At 37.0% G+C, this 15,849-nt stretch overlaps 1 protein-coding gene across 2 annotated transcripts in view; it reads right to left on the reverse strand.

Annotated features, from left to right (window-relative positions):
- spon1a (spondin 1a) overlaps nucleotides 1-15,849 on the reverse strand; it is a 157,222-nt gene that overhangs the window by 26,061 nt on the left and 115,312 nt on the right. The window contains exons 7-8 of one of the 2 annotated variants that reach the window (XM_055174182.2): nucleotides 13,026-13,090; nucleotides 12,754-12,789 (exon numbers count right to left, since the gene is read on the reverse strand). In XM_055174182.2, the coding sequence (XP_055030157.2) occupies nucleotides 12,754-12,789; nucleotides 13,026-13,090 (101 nt within the window). The remainder of the gene's footprint in view (nucleotides 1-12,753; nucleotides 12,790-13,025; nucleotides 13,091-15,849) is intronic. The other variant, XM_055174183.2, reaches the window with a different exon arrangement.

The raw sequence follows: 15,849 nt of genomic DNA on the forward strand, positions 1-15,849 counted from the left end.
ATTTTAATACAAATATATGCCTAAATTCCTAAAAACTATTTTTTAAGGCTGACTTAACACCTTGTCCTATGTCATTGTCATTGATGTCTTGTCAGCCTTGTGTCTCACACGGGACAAAGAGGATTAAGAAAGTCCTATAAAGACTTCATATTCTTTAAGCAAAGTACATTATATTATTGTCATCACCTGAAGGTTAAGGTGAGAACACAGCCCCAAAAACAGCAGACTTGCAAAGAAAGGTGTAACATTTAACAAAGAGGGTGTTATTTTACAAAAAAAATGAAGGTGGGGGGATTTTAAGGATGTCATAGATTAATTTTAAGTTCTGCGCTTAGTCCTGAATGTGGCATTCATTTATTTTCCACTATTTGGATATTCCGTAATCATAATACATCTTATCCGAACTCTCTCTCTCTCTCTCTCTCTCTCTCTGTCTGCTCTCTCCCTCTCTCTTTCTCTCTGTTCTCTCCCTCTCTCTTTCTTTCTTTCTTTCTCTCTCTCTCGATGTTCTTAAGGGACCATTATAGTTGTGCATAGGTCCTACGGTGTAGCCACAACGGCGTAGGTTCCGGGTCGGTTTTATTTATACTTTTGCGCCATCGTCCGCGTTGACGTGCAAACACACGCGCAGACCACTGGTAGGCAGTATCCACGCGTGTAACCACAGTAGCAGCGTGACCGTCAAAGAAGAAGAAGCTTGGCAAGTTATCCCACAAATGAAGAAGAAACAGCAACTTGTTGTGTATGATTTGAGAAGACCAGCAATGATGGAAGTAAATAAACAACGACTTTTGTTGCAGTTTTTTACCTGATGGGAGGGGTTCTGGTGGACCAATCACAGCGCTTGCGGTCCGCGTAGAACTGATGTACTGTTAAAAATTTTGCAAGGTGCACATCAGGCTACGCAGAGGCTACGGATAACCTACTATAAATTGGGCTTTAGTTGTTCAATTATTTTCCAGTAAGAGCACAAGGTCGAGTTTTATATCACTTTACTTCATAAATTATGCCTTTAAATTGCAGTCTAAGATGGATTCATGACTTTGGATATATGGCAGATGTAACAGAGGTCTAACATGATAAAAATTTTAGTCCCCAGCACAGAAAACTAAGACATCATCAGGATGAGCCCGTGCTATCTCCACCACACAATATTACAATATTAAGTGCTTTAGTAAAACTGATCCAAACATGAAACAGGGATTATGGTCAGAGTCCAGGCGCAAATTGACAACACATAAGCTGTCAGAGAACAAGGCAAGGCAAAAAGCCATAAACATAATCCAGTTTGTTGATTGTGGCATAGGTCTGGAATTGTTTAATTAAACATTATGCAGAAACATCAATTATACATAATTAAACACACATAATCATTATTTTAATGAGAAAGGCTTTTCTATTCTGATAATACACAATATTTAGTGAGGATACCACCATTTGGCTGTAGACTGTTAATTCTGTTCTGGGTCTGTAGGTGACATACCCCTTCACAGTTTTGAAATAAAACTTTTTGATTATTTAAAGCTTGAATAAAAAGAGTAGCTACAGCAGGGATGAAAACAGGAACAGGGAAAATATAGTCATTTTTTTTGCATTATTCCAAATTAAATGAAGACTATCGTCTGTAGCTGTTCCCAGTGGCTTGGTGCACATCCGTCGGGTGGATGGGGGAAAATAAATAACTTAAATGGGTTAAGATCAGTTGTTTTTGGATGTACTAGGATGTACTTCTGCCATGTGGATGTATAATGACAGATTTGCTCTGATGCGATGATCACAGACATCAGATTCATCTGTGCAGAGTAGCGGGCCGAAGCACAGCGCACACACAGAACATTACTCCACAAATAAATGCAATTTAATATTCCAATCAGAGATGTATGGAGTCAATAGAGCGCCATATTTATTTGTAAAAAAATAAATATTGTAAAGCAAAGTTTTGCAAAAGAAAAATGAAATATTGCAAGCAAAAAAACTAAAGAATCACAAAAGAAAAATAAAGCATTGAGACAAAAAATACAGTATTGCAGAGGAAAATAATATTTCACAAATATAAATAATGAAGAGCAAATAATACCAATAATTATTAAAAATGAATACAAAAATCTATGACTGCTTTAAAAGAATATTCATGATTTTGATCCTTTTTTATCTCTGCAATACAACCTATGATTTTGCAAACCAATTAATTAATTTGCAACTGTGCTACAATTCTGCGTTTCAATCTACTGTGTGTTTGCAACGCTGTTTTCCATTTGTGCTTCACTTTTTTTAGCGGTTCACTTTGTGGCACTGTTTTGGCGTCTAGGTGGAGTCAAGGGATTGGGGGCGTATACAACTCCCCACGTGTGTGTTGGGTCACCAGCTTGAGTCGCAGACAGTGGTGGAGCTGAATCAGAAAACATCTGCTTTATGTGTAAGTGTTTCTTTTCTTTTAGTTCACTAGTATTAAAATGGCATTTAGTTAAAGGGGACATTTCATGAATATCTGACTTTTCCATGTTTAAGTGCTATAATTGGGTCTCCAGTGCTTCTATCAATCTAAAAAATGAAAAAGAACAACCCACTAATTTAATTTTGGTAAACCATTCTCTGCAAGCATGTAATAAATAGCTCATTGAAATTTGTGATGTCAAAAGGGGATCTTAATCAGGGCTCTGAACCGGTTCAAGGAACGAAAACGAAAACCGGAAACGAACGAAATTTTAACAGGAACAAAAACGAAAACGAAAACAAAATCAATTTTAATTGTTCTGAACAGAAACGTTTATTTAAAATTACCATTAACCGGTTAATAACGTTATTTTATCGTTTTCTTTAATATTGTACTTTATCAGTGACCAATCATGAATTGAACATGTGACTTTGACGCATCAAGCGTGAGTGACTTTGACACATAGCGTGAGTGAAATGCCCGCGCCGCAGTCATCGAGTCTCCGGCCCGATAGCATTTGTCTTAAATAACCACAAAGCTACCCATCAAATGTTCAGAGGTATGTTTAAGTTAAACTGTAACTCAAAAAGCCAGGGGACTTATACCACTGTCAATTACTTTTTAGATGGGTCGCCACCAAGAAATGCCTTTTCGTTATTATTTTTCTTACGACAAGCTGTCTTAACAAGTCTGTCTGCAATATTAAAGGATGTGGGGGAGAAGTACAGTAGCCGGGATTCACTGAAGTAACTTACAGAGGCACATTTAACGTAAACATCCAGCAGAGTATGCTGCGGTTTCAACCAGTAAAAGACCGGCATAAAACGGGTTGTTTTTTTCAGCTGTTTATACTTAAAATTAATGCAGGTATTTCTTTTGTGGTTTTAACAATTAATGAAATGTTGAAGTTTAGTTATATCATGTGTTATGTTATTATTTTTGTGTGAAAATTAGTCTGTATGCATGCATTTGTTAAAGTATAGCCTGAATTAAAATAACGTTATTAACCGGTATTTTTTCTAAGTAAACCGTTTTCGGAACGTAAATGTTCAATGAGGAACGCAAAAACGGAAACGTTAAAATATCGATTCTGCTCGGAGTGAAACGATTGCTAATTTTTTTCGTTTTTAAGCCCTGATCTTAATAAAACCGTTCATTTACTCATTCCCGGCCAGGCTTTTTTTTAACGTTTCCCGCCAGCATTTTTTGTGATTTTCACAAAATGCCTTCCAGGAAAATGTTCTTTTAAAAATATATAAACATACAAATATATCAAAATAAAAGAACAGACCCTCTGCTTTTAAACAAACAATAAACAAACAAACAAACAGGGAATTTTTTTTGTCCTATCTACATTTTTTCTCTGCCTAAAAACACTTAAATATGGGTATTTTATTAAAAACATTAAAAATTAGTTCATTTTTGCTTCAGTTTTTTATAAATTGGGTAATCTAGTGGATAATCGCGGTATTAAAGATTAACATAAAAATTCATCAGGAACATGCAAATGTTTTCTCTTAATTGACGAAATAACTTGTCAATGGCAGGGAAAGAGTTAATCTGCACTATCCAGCTACGACACTGCCATTTAGTGCAGAGAGATAGAGATAGGTAGAGAGAGAGAGAGAGAGAGAGAGAGAGAGAGAGAGAGAGAATAATTGACAGCGCAATTGAGTTTTAATTTGAACAAACCACCATCATGGTGATTAGTGTTTGCATTTCATCAGCTCATTTGTATGTAAAAGGACACACCCAAAAACATGACATTTTTTTACAAAGTGGCAATTTTTACATGCTATCCATGTGATGTTTAAGCTAAAACATCACATATGTACTCTGGAGACACCAAAGATTTTTTTTGCATCTTAAAAAAGTCTTGTGAAATGTTCCCTTTAACTAAATTTGTATTAACAATTACTTAATGCAGTGATTTTATTAGCAGTACACTTGCACACTTCTATATACAGATAAGATCTGTACTTTTACTATGATAAAGCCATTTTTTGTTTAGCTTTTGTATTACTGTAGTTTTATTACAAAAATTATGGTTTAACTGCAGTGGGGCTATGGCAAATTCATTGTTCCTATGGTTTTTAAAATACCATAGTTAAACTATAATTGCTGTAGGGTCGTGACGCATCATTATGAGTCCTTTGTTATTGTCACATTAGTTTGTTAAATAAAATGTGGTGATGAACTAGAACGTAACACACTGTGCATGTTGGCAATATTGTTTCTGAGTTTGTAACATCATTGAGAGAATGCGGTTTATTTTCTTTAGAATTGAGTCTGCTGTATTGTTCTAAAACCCTAACCTGAATATTCAAAAGATGCATGAATTCAAGTTTCACCAAAAATGAATACACAAAACATGACGAAAACACTAAATGTCAATATCACCGACATATGCAGATTTTCATACTATAATTTCATTTCTCTGTAACCCACCTATGACTGACAGTAATATATTTTTTCAGCTGGCCCAATGTGGCTGTCAGAGATAAAGTTACCCCTCCAAAATGCTCTGCTAGAAGAGAGGAGGCATAGTAATCTTCTGCAGTAGGCTGGACCACCAGGCAGGCGTTCATGTTGGCAGCGTTATAGGGTTAAAGGGTGTGAATGTGTGCATACTGTACACATAATGTATTATGAATCATGTAACTAATAAAATTATTCCATGCCTTTCAAATAAGAAATACAGATAAAAAATGGCACTGCTCACCTGACATTTTTTAATTGTATTTGACATGCACAGATATGCACATATACATATTATGCCAGTACTGCAGAGTGTATGTCAGCATGCATTTGTGTCAGTCATTATTACCTAACAAGAAAAAAAAGTCTGTTTCAAAGTCATATACAAATTTTTTCCTTAAGGGAAAATGAAAGCCAATCTTTAAAAGACACAACACACACACACACACGCGCGCACACATTACAACAAATCGTGTTGCTAATTAGAGACTTTGCTTGCATTGACAACCCATTATTTCACTGTCTGCCTGTCAGCACACTGCTAATCAACTCAACTCGAGCCTTTCAAGACTTCTGGAAACTTCCAGAGTATAACATATGACGCTATTCAAAATATAGCGCAACTGAGAAACAGACCTGCAGAGAAGATGAGTTGAGGAAGAAATGTAGTATCTACTTCAGAGTCCTCAGACATAAACCACCGTTATAGAGTAAATTGATGGCATCTGTTTTATTCTGCAGTTGGAGGAAAGACATTTATTGCTCCGGTCACAAGCACTTCTGGCCTCATTCAGAGAATTTCATGACACTCTGAGTTCAGTCAGAAGCAATTTCCTGTCCACTTTCAAGCCCTAATGCGGCCAAATGTACCCGACGAGGTGAAAACAACATAATACATGTGAAATTCACTGTGGCTCTGTGGATTCTCGGCACGTTTACCAATTCAGATCACTTAAATATTAAACAAAGATAAGGTAGAGAACTGTCGACACCTGCTGCTATCGTCTTGTATCCACAGATGAAGACACAACACTTTATAAAGAGAAAACGTGTCTCTGCATTCACCACTGTAAAAAGTAATCTTCGGAAGATATTGATATTTCTCATAGACAATGGAGTGCAAATGGAGATGTTTGCTTCTCACGCTTTGCACTATATGCTAACTATGTATATGTATATAACAATTTTCTCAATTTGTTTGTATTTAAAAGGGATAAGAAAGACAGTATGTAGCTAAAGTAGATAACTAACTACATTATAGGGGTCAGATTTACTAACAGCTTGTGCCAGCGCAAACCCTCATTTTGGCATTAAATGATGACCGTTGGGATTTACTAAAGACGCGCAGTGGATCATTAGCACTGAAAAGGTGCGTTCTAGTTATTTTTGCGACTGAACTTATTGCATATGCATTTCTAGGAGTTACCCTTTCAGATGCAAAATTTATGGGAGGAGATTATTTAAGTGATTCACACAATGCGATTAACTAAGGTTTGCGCATGTGCTATTACTGGTATTTGCATTATTATTTAACGCCGAAAAAAGCATGTCTTAACGTAATTTTGTGCTTGAAGTGGCTGCAATTATTGCTGAAAAAGGAGATTAGAGAGAGCAGAGAACGTGCGATACAATGCAGAGGATTGTTTTAAAGAGCCACACAGATCCAAAATCGAAACTGACCTGTTTTGCAGAGTGCCATGTAGCTGTCCATCAATGTAAACAATGTGCAAAGTAGTTGAACCAAAAAGTGCACGATTAAAGCTTCCGTTCTGTCTGTGATTTTGAAGCTTTGATTGTGTTTATTGTGGGCAATATAACATGTGTTCACGTTTCTTGTGTAAAAAAACGCGGTATTTTTCACACAATTTACTTATCTGTATAGCGCTGTTTTCACTGTCCTCAAAACAGGCTGATGTCTTCCTTGTTATGTGAAGTCCCTCCTTCAGAAATACGTATCGAGTTCTGATTGTGTAGTTTGTTTAGTGTGCTGTGATTCGATAGCAGCTTAGCTTAGCAGAGCCGTTTGAGCCAAAGCTGGTGACTGACGTATTTCTGTGGGCGGAGTTTAGTCAACGAACTGTTTTACTGACATCATTAAAGCAGGAAATAGAGGGCTGTAGTCCAAACCGGCCGTTCATTGTAGGCTTTTAAAGAGGAATTCTATTGAAGAAAATATATCGCCTGGGAGTGAACTTTGATCTTTATCATTTTACAGGAATTATTTATGCTATTATAGCAACATTACACACTAACTAGGGTTTAAAAAATGGTATCAGGAAGAATGTGACCTTTAATAAAGTCATTGGCTTTTAAAGTAGGGAGTCGACTCTGAATCGCTGAAACGAGTCGTCATATGGATTGAATCTCCTGCCTCACTTTATCCACGTAATACCAACACTTTGCATACTAATCTCCGCCTACAGCCTTGTAGGCGGGAGAAACGAAAACTATGACCTGCCCACAGCTAGTTAGTGTGTAAACATCACATCACGCTGTGTTTTCACTACCAAAGGATGAAGATTTATGAAGAATCTGTTGTTAAAATGACTTTTTTCAAGAAAGGATATACTAAACGGTTGGCTGTGAAAATTACTTTTTCACGAAGGGATTTACTACACGTTTGGCAATGAAAGATGGTTCAGTACCCACTTTATTTGGAACAACATGCGTCTCCTAACCACAACCTGTAAGTGTGATTATAGCTACATACTTGCTTAAATGAGTGTAAAAATGTTAATGTCTGTCGTCATTTTTATAACCTGGACTAATGATACATGTTGTGTATTGAATTGATGTTGTTTTTTAAACTCTTAAAGGTAGGGAAACAGATTTGATCCCGAAACATTTTTGCTGGTTAAAAGTCTCCTCACATCCTGATAGCAATCACTGTGTTAAGTTGTTTAAATGTATTTGTAGAAATTTATGTCATCTGTGAAAGGCGTAGGACCAAAAAATGTTCAACCAATCATAGATTTCGGTCCGAACTGACATTTCCTTTTTTGTCCCTCATCCGTAAGCGTAATTTGAATGCCCACCGCACAGCGAGTTCACGCAGACACCATACGGCATCGGCGCGTTCATGTGCGCTCACCTCCTGTCTGTAAACAGCGAGAACAGCAAACTTTTCTGCTGCATTGACAACCTACACAGGAGGCACAAAACTAAAGGCATCTTTTATAACAACAACAGCAAAAACTGCCTGGATCAGCAAAGAGCAAAAACCCAAATGAACATCTGTAACTTTACTGCTTTACCACGAGATGCAAACACATGCAGGAGGCAAAGGGTCTGAAAGGGTCATTACACTGTTTATTTTGGTAAGGTAGGTATGTGATATGTTTGTACTGCGATGGATTCAGATTCTACTTTGATGAAACATTGTGTTGATTATGAAATTTGTGTTCGTTTACAGATTAGCGTAACAATATAGTTACTACGTCTACACAACCGAACGTGTGCTTAAACTAATTCTGATGTAAACCAGTTGTTTATGTTGGGTATTTTGGAAGTGTTATTCACTTTGTACTGCAAAGTTTTCTCACTGCTGAATGAGACATGAGATGTGACCGTCTGATCTGTGCGTGTTCATGTGTTTTGAAAGAGGCGTGACTTTGGATGGCGATTTGACTTGAGGGTGGGATCGTGATTTCATTTCTAGGCGGCTACCATTAGCATTTTTCAAAATGTGTTACCCTACCTTTAATATACTGTCAGAGAGTCACGTTACCAAGCTGCTAACACATGCTCACTTACAGTTTTGCTATGACCCGGTTCCCTGCTGAAAAAAACAGCATCAAACCAGCATGGACCAGCATGGGAATTATGCTGGTCTGTGCTGGTTTAGCTGGTGGTCACCAGCATACCAGCACCAAAACACAACATATGCTGGTTTTGCTGGTATGACCAGCATGGGATGCTGGTACTAATGCTGGTTTGGTGCTGGTTAAGCTAGTGCTAATGCTGGTGCTGATGCTGGTTTAGCTGGTGTTCACTAGCAAACCAGCACCAAAACACAACATATGCTGGTCTGGCTGGTATGTTGTTTTTTTCAGCAGGGTTAGCTTACATAAATGTTTAAATGACTTTAAATGTTAGTTTCTATTGTCGTTTTTATTGCTTGGATTAATGATGAATGATGTCATTGTTTAAACTCTAAATATACTGTCAGAGAGTCACGTTAGCAAGCGGCTAACGCATGCTCACTTATGGTTTTGCTATGACCCGGTTAGCTTACATAAATGCTAAAATAAGTGTAAAATGTCAGTTTCTATCGTCGTTTTTATTGCTTGGATTAATGATGAATGATGTCGTTGTTTAAACTTTTAATATACTGTCAGACATATACTGTGTACTATGGCTTTATTAGCTGTGATGTCCATGGTGCTGAACTCAAGCGCATCAGGTGTAAGTAGATCACCTGCACCTCATCAGCTCTGCTTATTTGCGACCCTGAACTAATTTGTGCTGCTCTTAGTAGATTGCGTTGGTCATTATGGAAATCAGCTGTTGTGCCTGTGTTATCTAATTTGTGACTTTTTAGTAAATAACCCGCAGGTATTACCACTCCCATCTGCGTATTTTTGGAATTGCACTCTCTCGCTAATTTGCCCCGTTTGGTAAATCTGGCCCTATCTAATATTTAACAATATAATTTCTTTATTGTGATGAGAGAGGAGAGTCGTGCCAACCACATCTAAATCATTTACAGTACACATGCATCCTTGTTTCCCATTACACACAAATACTCTGGGATTTCGACGACAGACAGATTTAATAGGTCAACATGATGTCTTGATATGTAGGTGCTGCAAGGTTGCCATTAACCTTGATGGAATAAACACCTCTGGCTAACACATCACTCAGCGATATTCTTGTACAGGCAAACAGACACACACACACAAAGAAAACACACACACTAAAGATATGCCAGGCATCAATAACATCTGATGAAAATTGCTTTTGAGCAATCTTTCCAAAAACATTTCATCGTAGTAAAGTGTAATGTTTGTAAGCATGCAAATATCGACCAACATAAATGTCAAACAGCTCCCACTAACAAAAATGTACATTCATTTAAATCAATATAGACCAAGCACACATCTGTTTTTTAAAACCAAACTATCATACAACAGATGAAGAAACAGAAAATGTGAATGTAGAGCGTAAAATGTAATTAAGCAATAAATTAAGAGATATGAAGAGGCCTGTAGTCATAAAGGGAAATCAGATTAGGTCTAATGCTTAACCCTGAGCTAAACTAGCCAGACCACAGATATGTCATTCTTGTTATGGCTTTTATAATCTGTACTTTGCACGTTAACTCATAACTTCAACAGTCACAACTTTGTTTTATCATTGTAACAACATTGTAATTAATTAATGCGTAATTTAATGATAAGGCATACACCATGACGTCACAGTCAGTGTTATGGCATTGGCCAGCTGTTTCAATGGTTTACATAAGAAGGAGGAAACAATAGTGTTTAAGGTACACAATATGTTATTAGCATGTACAGAACTAGTATTATTCATGTATGCCTAGATAAATACACATTTACATTCTATGGCACCTTTAATGTTAATTTCACACATATTATCCATGATGTGTAAACCATTTCCAATTTGGCTATACATAAAACATTTGTGTAAATATTTCTTTATGTAAGTTTAACTTACATTAATTTTAATCTTAAATAGTAAAGGTCCTAGCCTGGCAAAGGTCACTTCAGGCAACTCCATATACCACAATGCAACATGATTGTGACGTCACTTTAGCAGCTCGCGCTTCGCACAGTTCAAATGATGGAGGGGGCGGTCTCCACTTTCCATGTGATCAAAGACTTAGGGCGATCCATTCGAACCCACTTCAAGTGTTCCAGCAGTAGTGGGCACTCATACAATGTAAGCAATGACGTACATCCGAGTGGACGAGACTGAGGGAAGTTAGCGAGGGAAGGTCATAAAAAACGAACTGGGGAGAAATTGATATACGCAAGTTTTGCTGTAAAGCTGCAGTTTGTAACTCTGGCCCCTCTATCGCCATCTCTAACTGAAATATAAAATTGCAGTTATGTGTGTGTGTGTGTGTGTGTTGTGCTTTGTCCTGCTACTCTGTGCAGATGAGTCTGATGTCTGTGACCACCGCATCAGAGCAAATCTGTCATTATACATCCACATGACAGAAGTACATCCTAGTATATCCGCATCCGAAAACAACCGATCTAAACCCATATCAGTTATCAATTTTCACCCATTCACCTGGTCGCTAAGCCTGTGGAAAACATTAAAGTGAATAAATAAATCATTATTATAAGCTTACCATTGTGAATTGGAGCAGAATTTTTCAGTAACTGATTTTTGTTCATTTTTAACTGAAAAAAGTTACGGATTTCAGTTTTCAATAAATCTGTTTTGTGTTGACCTTTGTACACTGTTTGTGGTGAACGCCAATAGGTTATTATTTGTGAATTGTTTTAAATTTGTATAATTTGACAGGTGCTTTTTCATTCTTCACTTGCAGGTCCTGAAATTCAGGCAAGGACTAGGTATTGCACACATTTTTAAGTTCAGTGCTCATAATGTGAGAAATTCTCCCAAAGGAAATTATTTGTGAATTAATCCACACACTTTAACTAATCAAATAAATAAATAAATAATCTTTGTCACATCAGACACGCACATACTCACACACATTTCAGAGAGCTTGCACAGCAAATTGCATTATTGCACTTGACCGGACCCACACAAAAGCAAAATGATCTCAAAATATCACAGTCTTGTTAAGTCTTCTCATAACAACAGTTGATCATATACTGTATCTGAAGTGAACAACACTCAAACACAAATTGCTGGGTTATTTTTTACCATGCTGGATAAATGTTGGACAGAACACATGCTGGGTTAAAAATAACCCAATGTTGGGATGTTGTTATGCAACCATGGTTTATAATAACCCAGCAGTTAGTTACCAAACGGTATGTTCTGTCCGCTATTTACCCAGCATGGGTTAACAATACCCCGGCCATTTTTAGATTGAAAGAGTTGAGAAAATATAGATGCAGTATGTAACCAGGATTTGTGTGCTTGGTATTTACTTGACACCTGCTGCTGTCTTTCAATATGGTAATCAAACAACAAAAGAGAAAAATCACTTTTGTAGCTTTAAAAGTATAATTTAGGTTTTTTTTTAACAGGGAAGTCAGTTTTATTATTCATTTAATTATTCAAATGAACCCCCACTTATATTCAAAAATACATCCTGAATTAATATCTAAGATTCAGAATCTGAAACAGATTCATGTTAATAGAAGTTTTAAATCAGTTGAAACCCAATGGTTTGATTCCTATCCAGATTTGTATTTTTTTTATCAGGGCTAATTAAAATAATTTCAGGCTACCGAAACCTGCCTGCCCGAGGCGCTTGCATGCAGGGAAATTAAAATTTTGCAAAAAAGATAGTATGACTTCTGAAGGCTACCTGCAGCCTTTAGATATAATGCAATACAGTTATAATGTAAAGTAAAATAACTAAACCATTTTAAAGAAACTGAATAACATTTTAATTTTAAACATGGATGTAATGAAGCATAAAACAATGATAAAAATCAACTCATGTATTCCAGTAATTCAGCATATGATTTAATTGGAGCGAATTTGTGGAAAAAAAAAACGTTTTACTTTTCTAATTAGCATAGCACTATTTTGTTACTGTGACGTGATGCTTATCAGGACTCGATTTGAATTGCTTGGGGTGAACAACTAACTTGCTTTGACTTGCTTGATTTGTCTGCACTGTGACTTTAGACTTGACTCGAGACTTGATTGTTAAGACTTGGACTTACTTGGACTTGAACATGTGTGACTTGTCCCCACCTCCGCTAAATACAATTACAAATGTTACAAATTATTGCTTTCATGCTTTCAATAAGAAAAATAATTCCCATCACTCTCTTTGGTTAAGCCAGACGTTAATAAATTGGGTCACTCAAACAATCAATACTGTACACATTTCATTGGAGTACTTTAGCAATGGTTTAATTGCATATTAAACTGTTAGACTTATGTTACACACATACACACTAAACGCACTAAAAGCTACTAAACAGTTACTTACACATTAAGAGGTTGCCAGGCCGGCCACTGGGCTTTCATTTTAATGACAGTCAACACCTCATCACCCTGTGTGACAAAACATAGAAAAAAAAACAAAGTTTTATTGTTACAGAGGGTCGATGTACAGGGAAAATGTGAAAATATAAACATCACTCTAAACACTTTTCTCCCTGAACCTATTCCCAGGCAAACATATATCCCAACCCAATAGTATGTTAAAACACAGTCTAAACAGGTCTAAAGCGGTGCAAAATGAAAGACAGATACAAAACATAAGATAAAAAATATAACATAAAACAAAAATCTGTCATTATTTAAATAGCATCTAGCCAAGCTGGGAGTCTTCGGAGAAGCACCATCTAATCTTGCACTGAGAGCTCAATACTTCCAATGTCCAAGAAAGAAAGCATCCAGAGTCCAATCTAAAGAATGTGGAGGCTTCTAGTGCAGGGTGAGCATTTACTTAGCAGCAGTAAGATCACAGAAAAACAACTTTTCTGAGTTAAAGAGAATGAGTCATCACTTAAAAGCTAAAGTCTTGGGCAACATGGTATTTCAAGCACCAATATGTCCTGCAGAGTCATGACAATCTGTTCCCAAAACTTCACAACAGTCCTAAAATATGTTCATATATGTACCAAGTGCCGCACTAGAACAGAAGTTACATGTAGGTTATGATTTCTAGGAGTAAAACACATCACAATAATAATTTTACAATGAATCAACTGATGATTGGGATTTTTGGATTCATGTTTATGATCAGAACACATTGTGTCCCAACATATATCATTGCCAACCCTCCTTGACATCTCTGTACCAAATGTCCTCAATTGGCAGTTATAATTGGCCTCCAAAAACATCTGGTTCAATGAAGAAACCACACCCCTGCTAACCCATGTGATGTTAAATGGTAAACCTTAAAGTCCGGTAGTACAAGTCCTCTGGCGTCTTTGTAACGCTGTAAAGTTAAGGACATTATTCTGGGTGACGTCATGCCTCATGTCATAACCATGGCAGAAGTATTGGCATACTGTATAAACCTTTAAACAAACTGATGTAATTATTACCTTAACCATATCATTTCTACTGCCTTCCAAGCCTATCAAAGGCTTTCTCGGCGTCTAACGATAAACTTGTATGGTATATTATTCCAGTAGCTACATGTATAATATGCAATCAACATTGAACATTATCAATCGCAATGCAAGATTTAATGAAACCATTCTAGTTTGGTCAAGAAATGGCGGGCTCCTCAACCACCAAAGCCTTCCCCTCCATCTGAGAGAGCACTCCGGCCTCTGCCTCAACGTCAGGGATCACACCAGCCCTCATCTGCAGACAGCACTGGTAACTGATATGTGTTGGGTCCCAGCTACTTTTGATTTGATCCAGCACGTGCAAGGTCCTACACACAATTGGGGAAACACTCTTGATCTGCTCATTAGCAAGGGTCTAAACATTTCATCCACTGTTATTAAGGATGAAGTATTATCTGACCATTTCTGTGTTTACTTTGCTTTACTGATCTGTCCTGCCACTGATGCTAGATCTGTCCGTCAAAAAAAAAAGTGAAAAAACGAAACAACCAGTGATTAATTTATGAATGCAAAAACAATGTTGCCAAACATATCACCAGACTCTCTTGATGTTTTCCTTGAAAATTTCAACTTAAAAGTTAAAGATGCTATTGATGTTATAGCTCCAGTAAAGGTCAGGCAGACGTAAATCACCATGGAGAAACAACAGCAATACAGAGCATGAAAAGAACAAAACTTGAAGGACTTTATATCATCTATAAGGACAGTCTTCGTGCTTTCAATGTAGAACTAGACACAGCTTGACAGACCTTCTTCCGTAACGAATTACATTTACTTTGTTACATTTATTTGAGTACATTTTTTTGGGTAACTAGTACTTTTAGAGTAAATTTAAGAATGGGTACTTTTACTTTTACTCTTACTCAGTGGTCACCAATCCTGCAGAGTTTAGCTCCAACACTAATCAAACACACCTGAAGCAGCTAATTAAGGTGCTTCAGGTGTGTTTAATTAAGGTTGGAGCTAAACTTTGCAGAGACACTGGCCCTCCAGGACCCGAATTGGTGACCAATGCTCTTACTCAAGTACATTTCTAGTGAAAAAACTGTACTTTTACTGTACTTTACTTTAGCGCGTGTGACCACGCGTAGATGATAGGAGAAGCAGATGGGGCGCTTGTCCGTTGTGCGAGATATCGGAGGCAGATTATGCATGGCTTCAAGTTCGGTCTATGTTTTCACTCCAAGAGGTCAAAAAGAATGGTTTCATAATGCGATGCATGCTTTGTTCAATAAACGAGCTGACATCTTAGCGTACAGGAATTCAAGATCCAACCTGAAGTGGTGTCAGGGTTTGTCTATTTGAACACTATTAACGGTCATTTCACACACTGTCCGAGTTTTTTTGCCATATGCACTCTTGTGCAAGCGATGACAAAACCTAGTGTAAGTTAAACCATACAAACAGTTATGTGATGTTAATGTACCCATTGCAGGACTGAGATAGGCTGCTTTACTTTGTATATAAGCAGAACAATGAGACTTTTAAGGAGAGGTTTGTGAAAACCCTCCAAGTACTCCAAGTAATTCAGTGCTTTTGCGCTATTTCTCTATCAGATCGGAAGTAACAAGTAACTAACTACTTGAGTAGTTTTTTCATTTGATACTTTTTTACTCTTACTCAAGTGAATAATTAGATTGATGCTTTTACTTTTACTTGAGTAAGTTTTTTGTATAAGTACTTGTACTTTTACTTGAGTACAGATATTGGGTGCTCTACCTGTCAGGA

The sequence above is a fragment of the Misgurnus anguillicaudatus genome, chromosome 15, assembly GCF_027580225.2.
Source record: "Misgurnus anguillicaudatus chromosome 15, ASM2758022v2, whole genome shotgun sequence".
In the NCBI taxonomy this organism is placed as follows: Eukaryota; Metazoa; Chordata; class Actinopteri; order Cypriniformes; family Cobitidae; genus Misgurnus; species Misgurnus anguillicaudatus.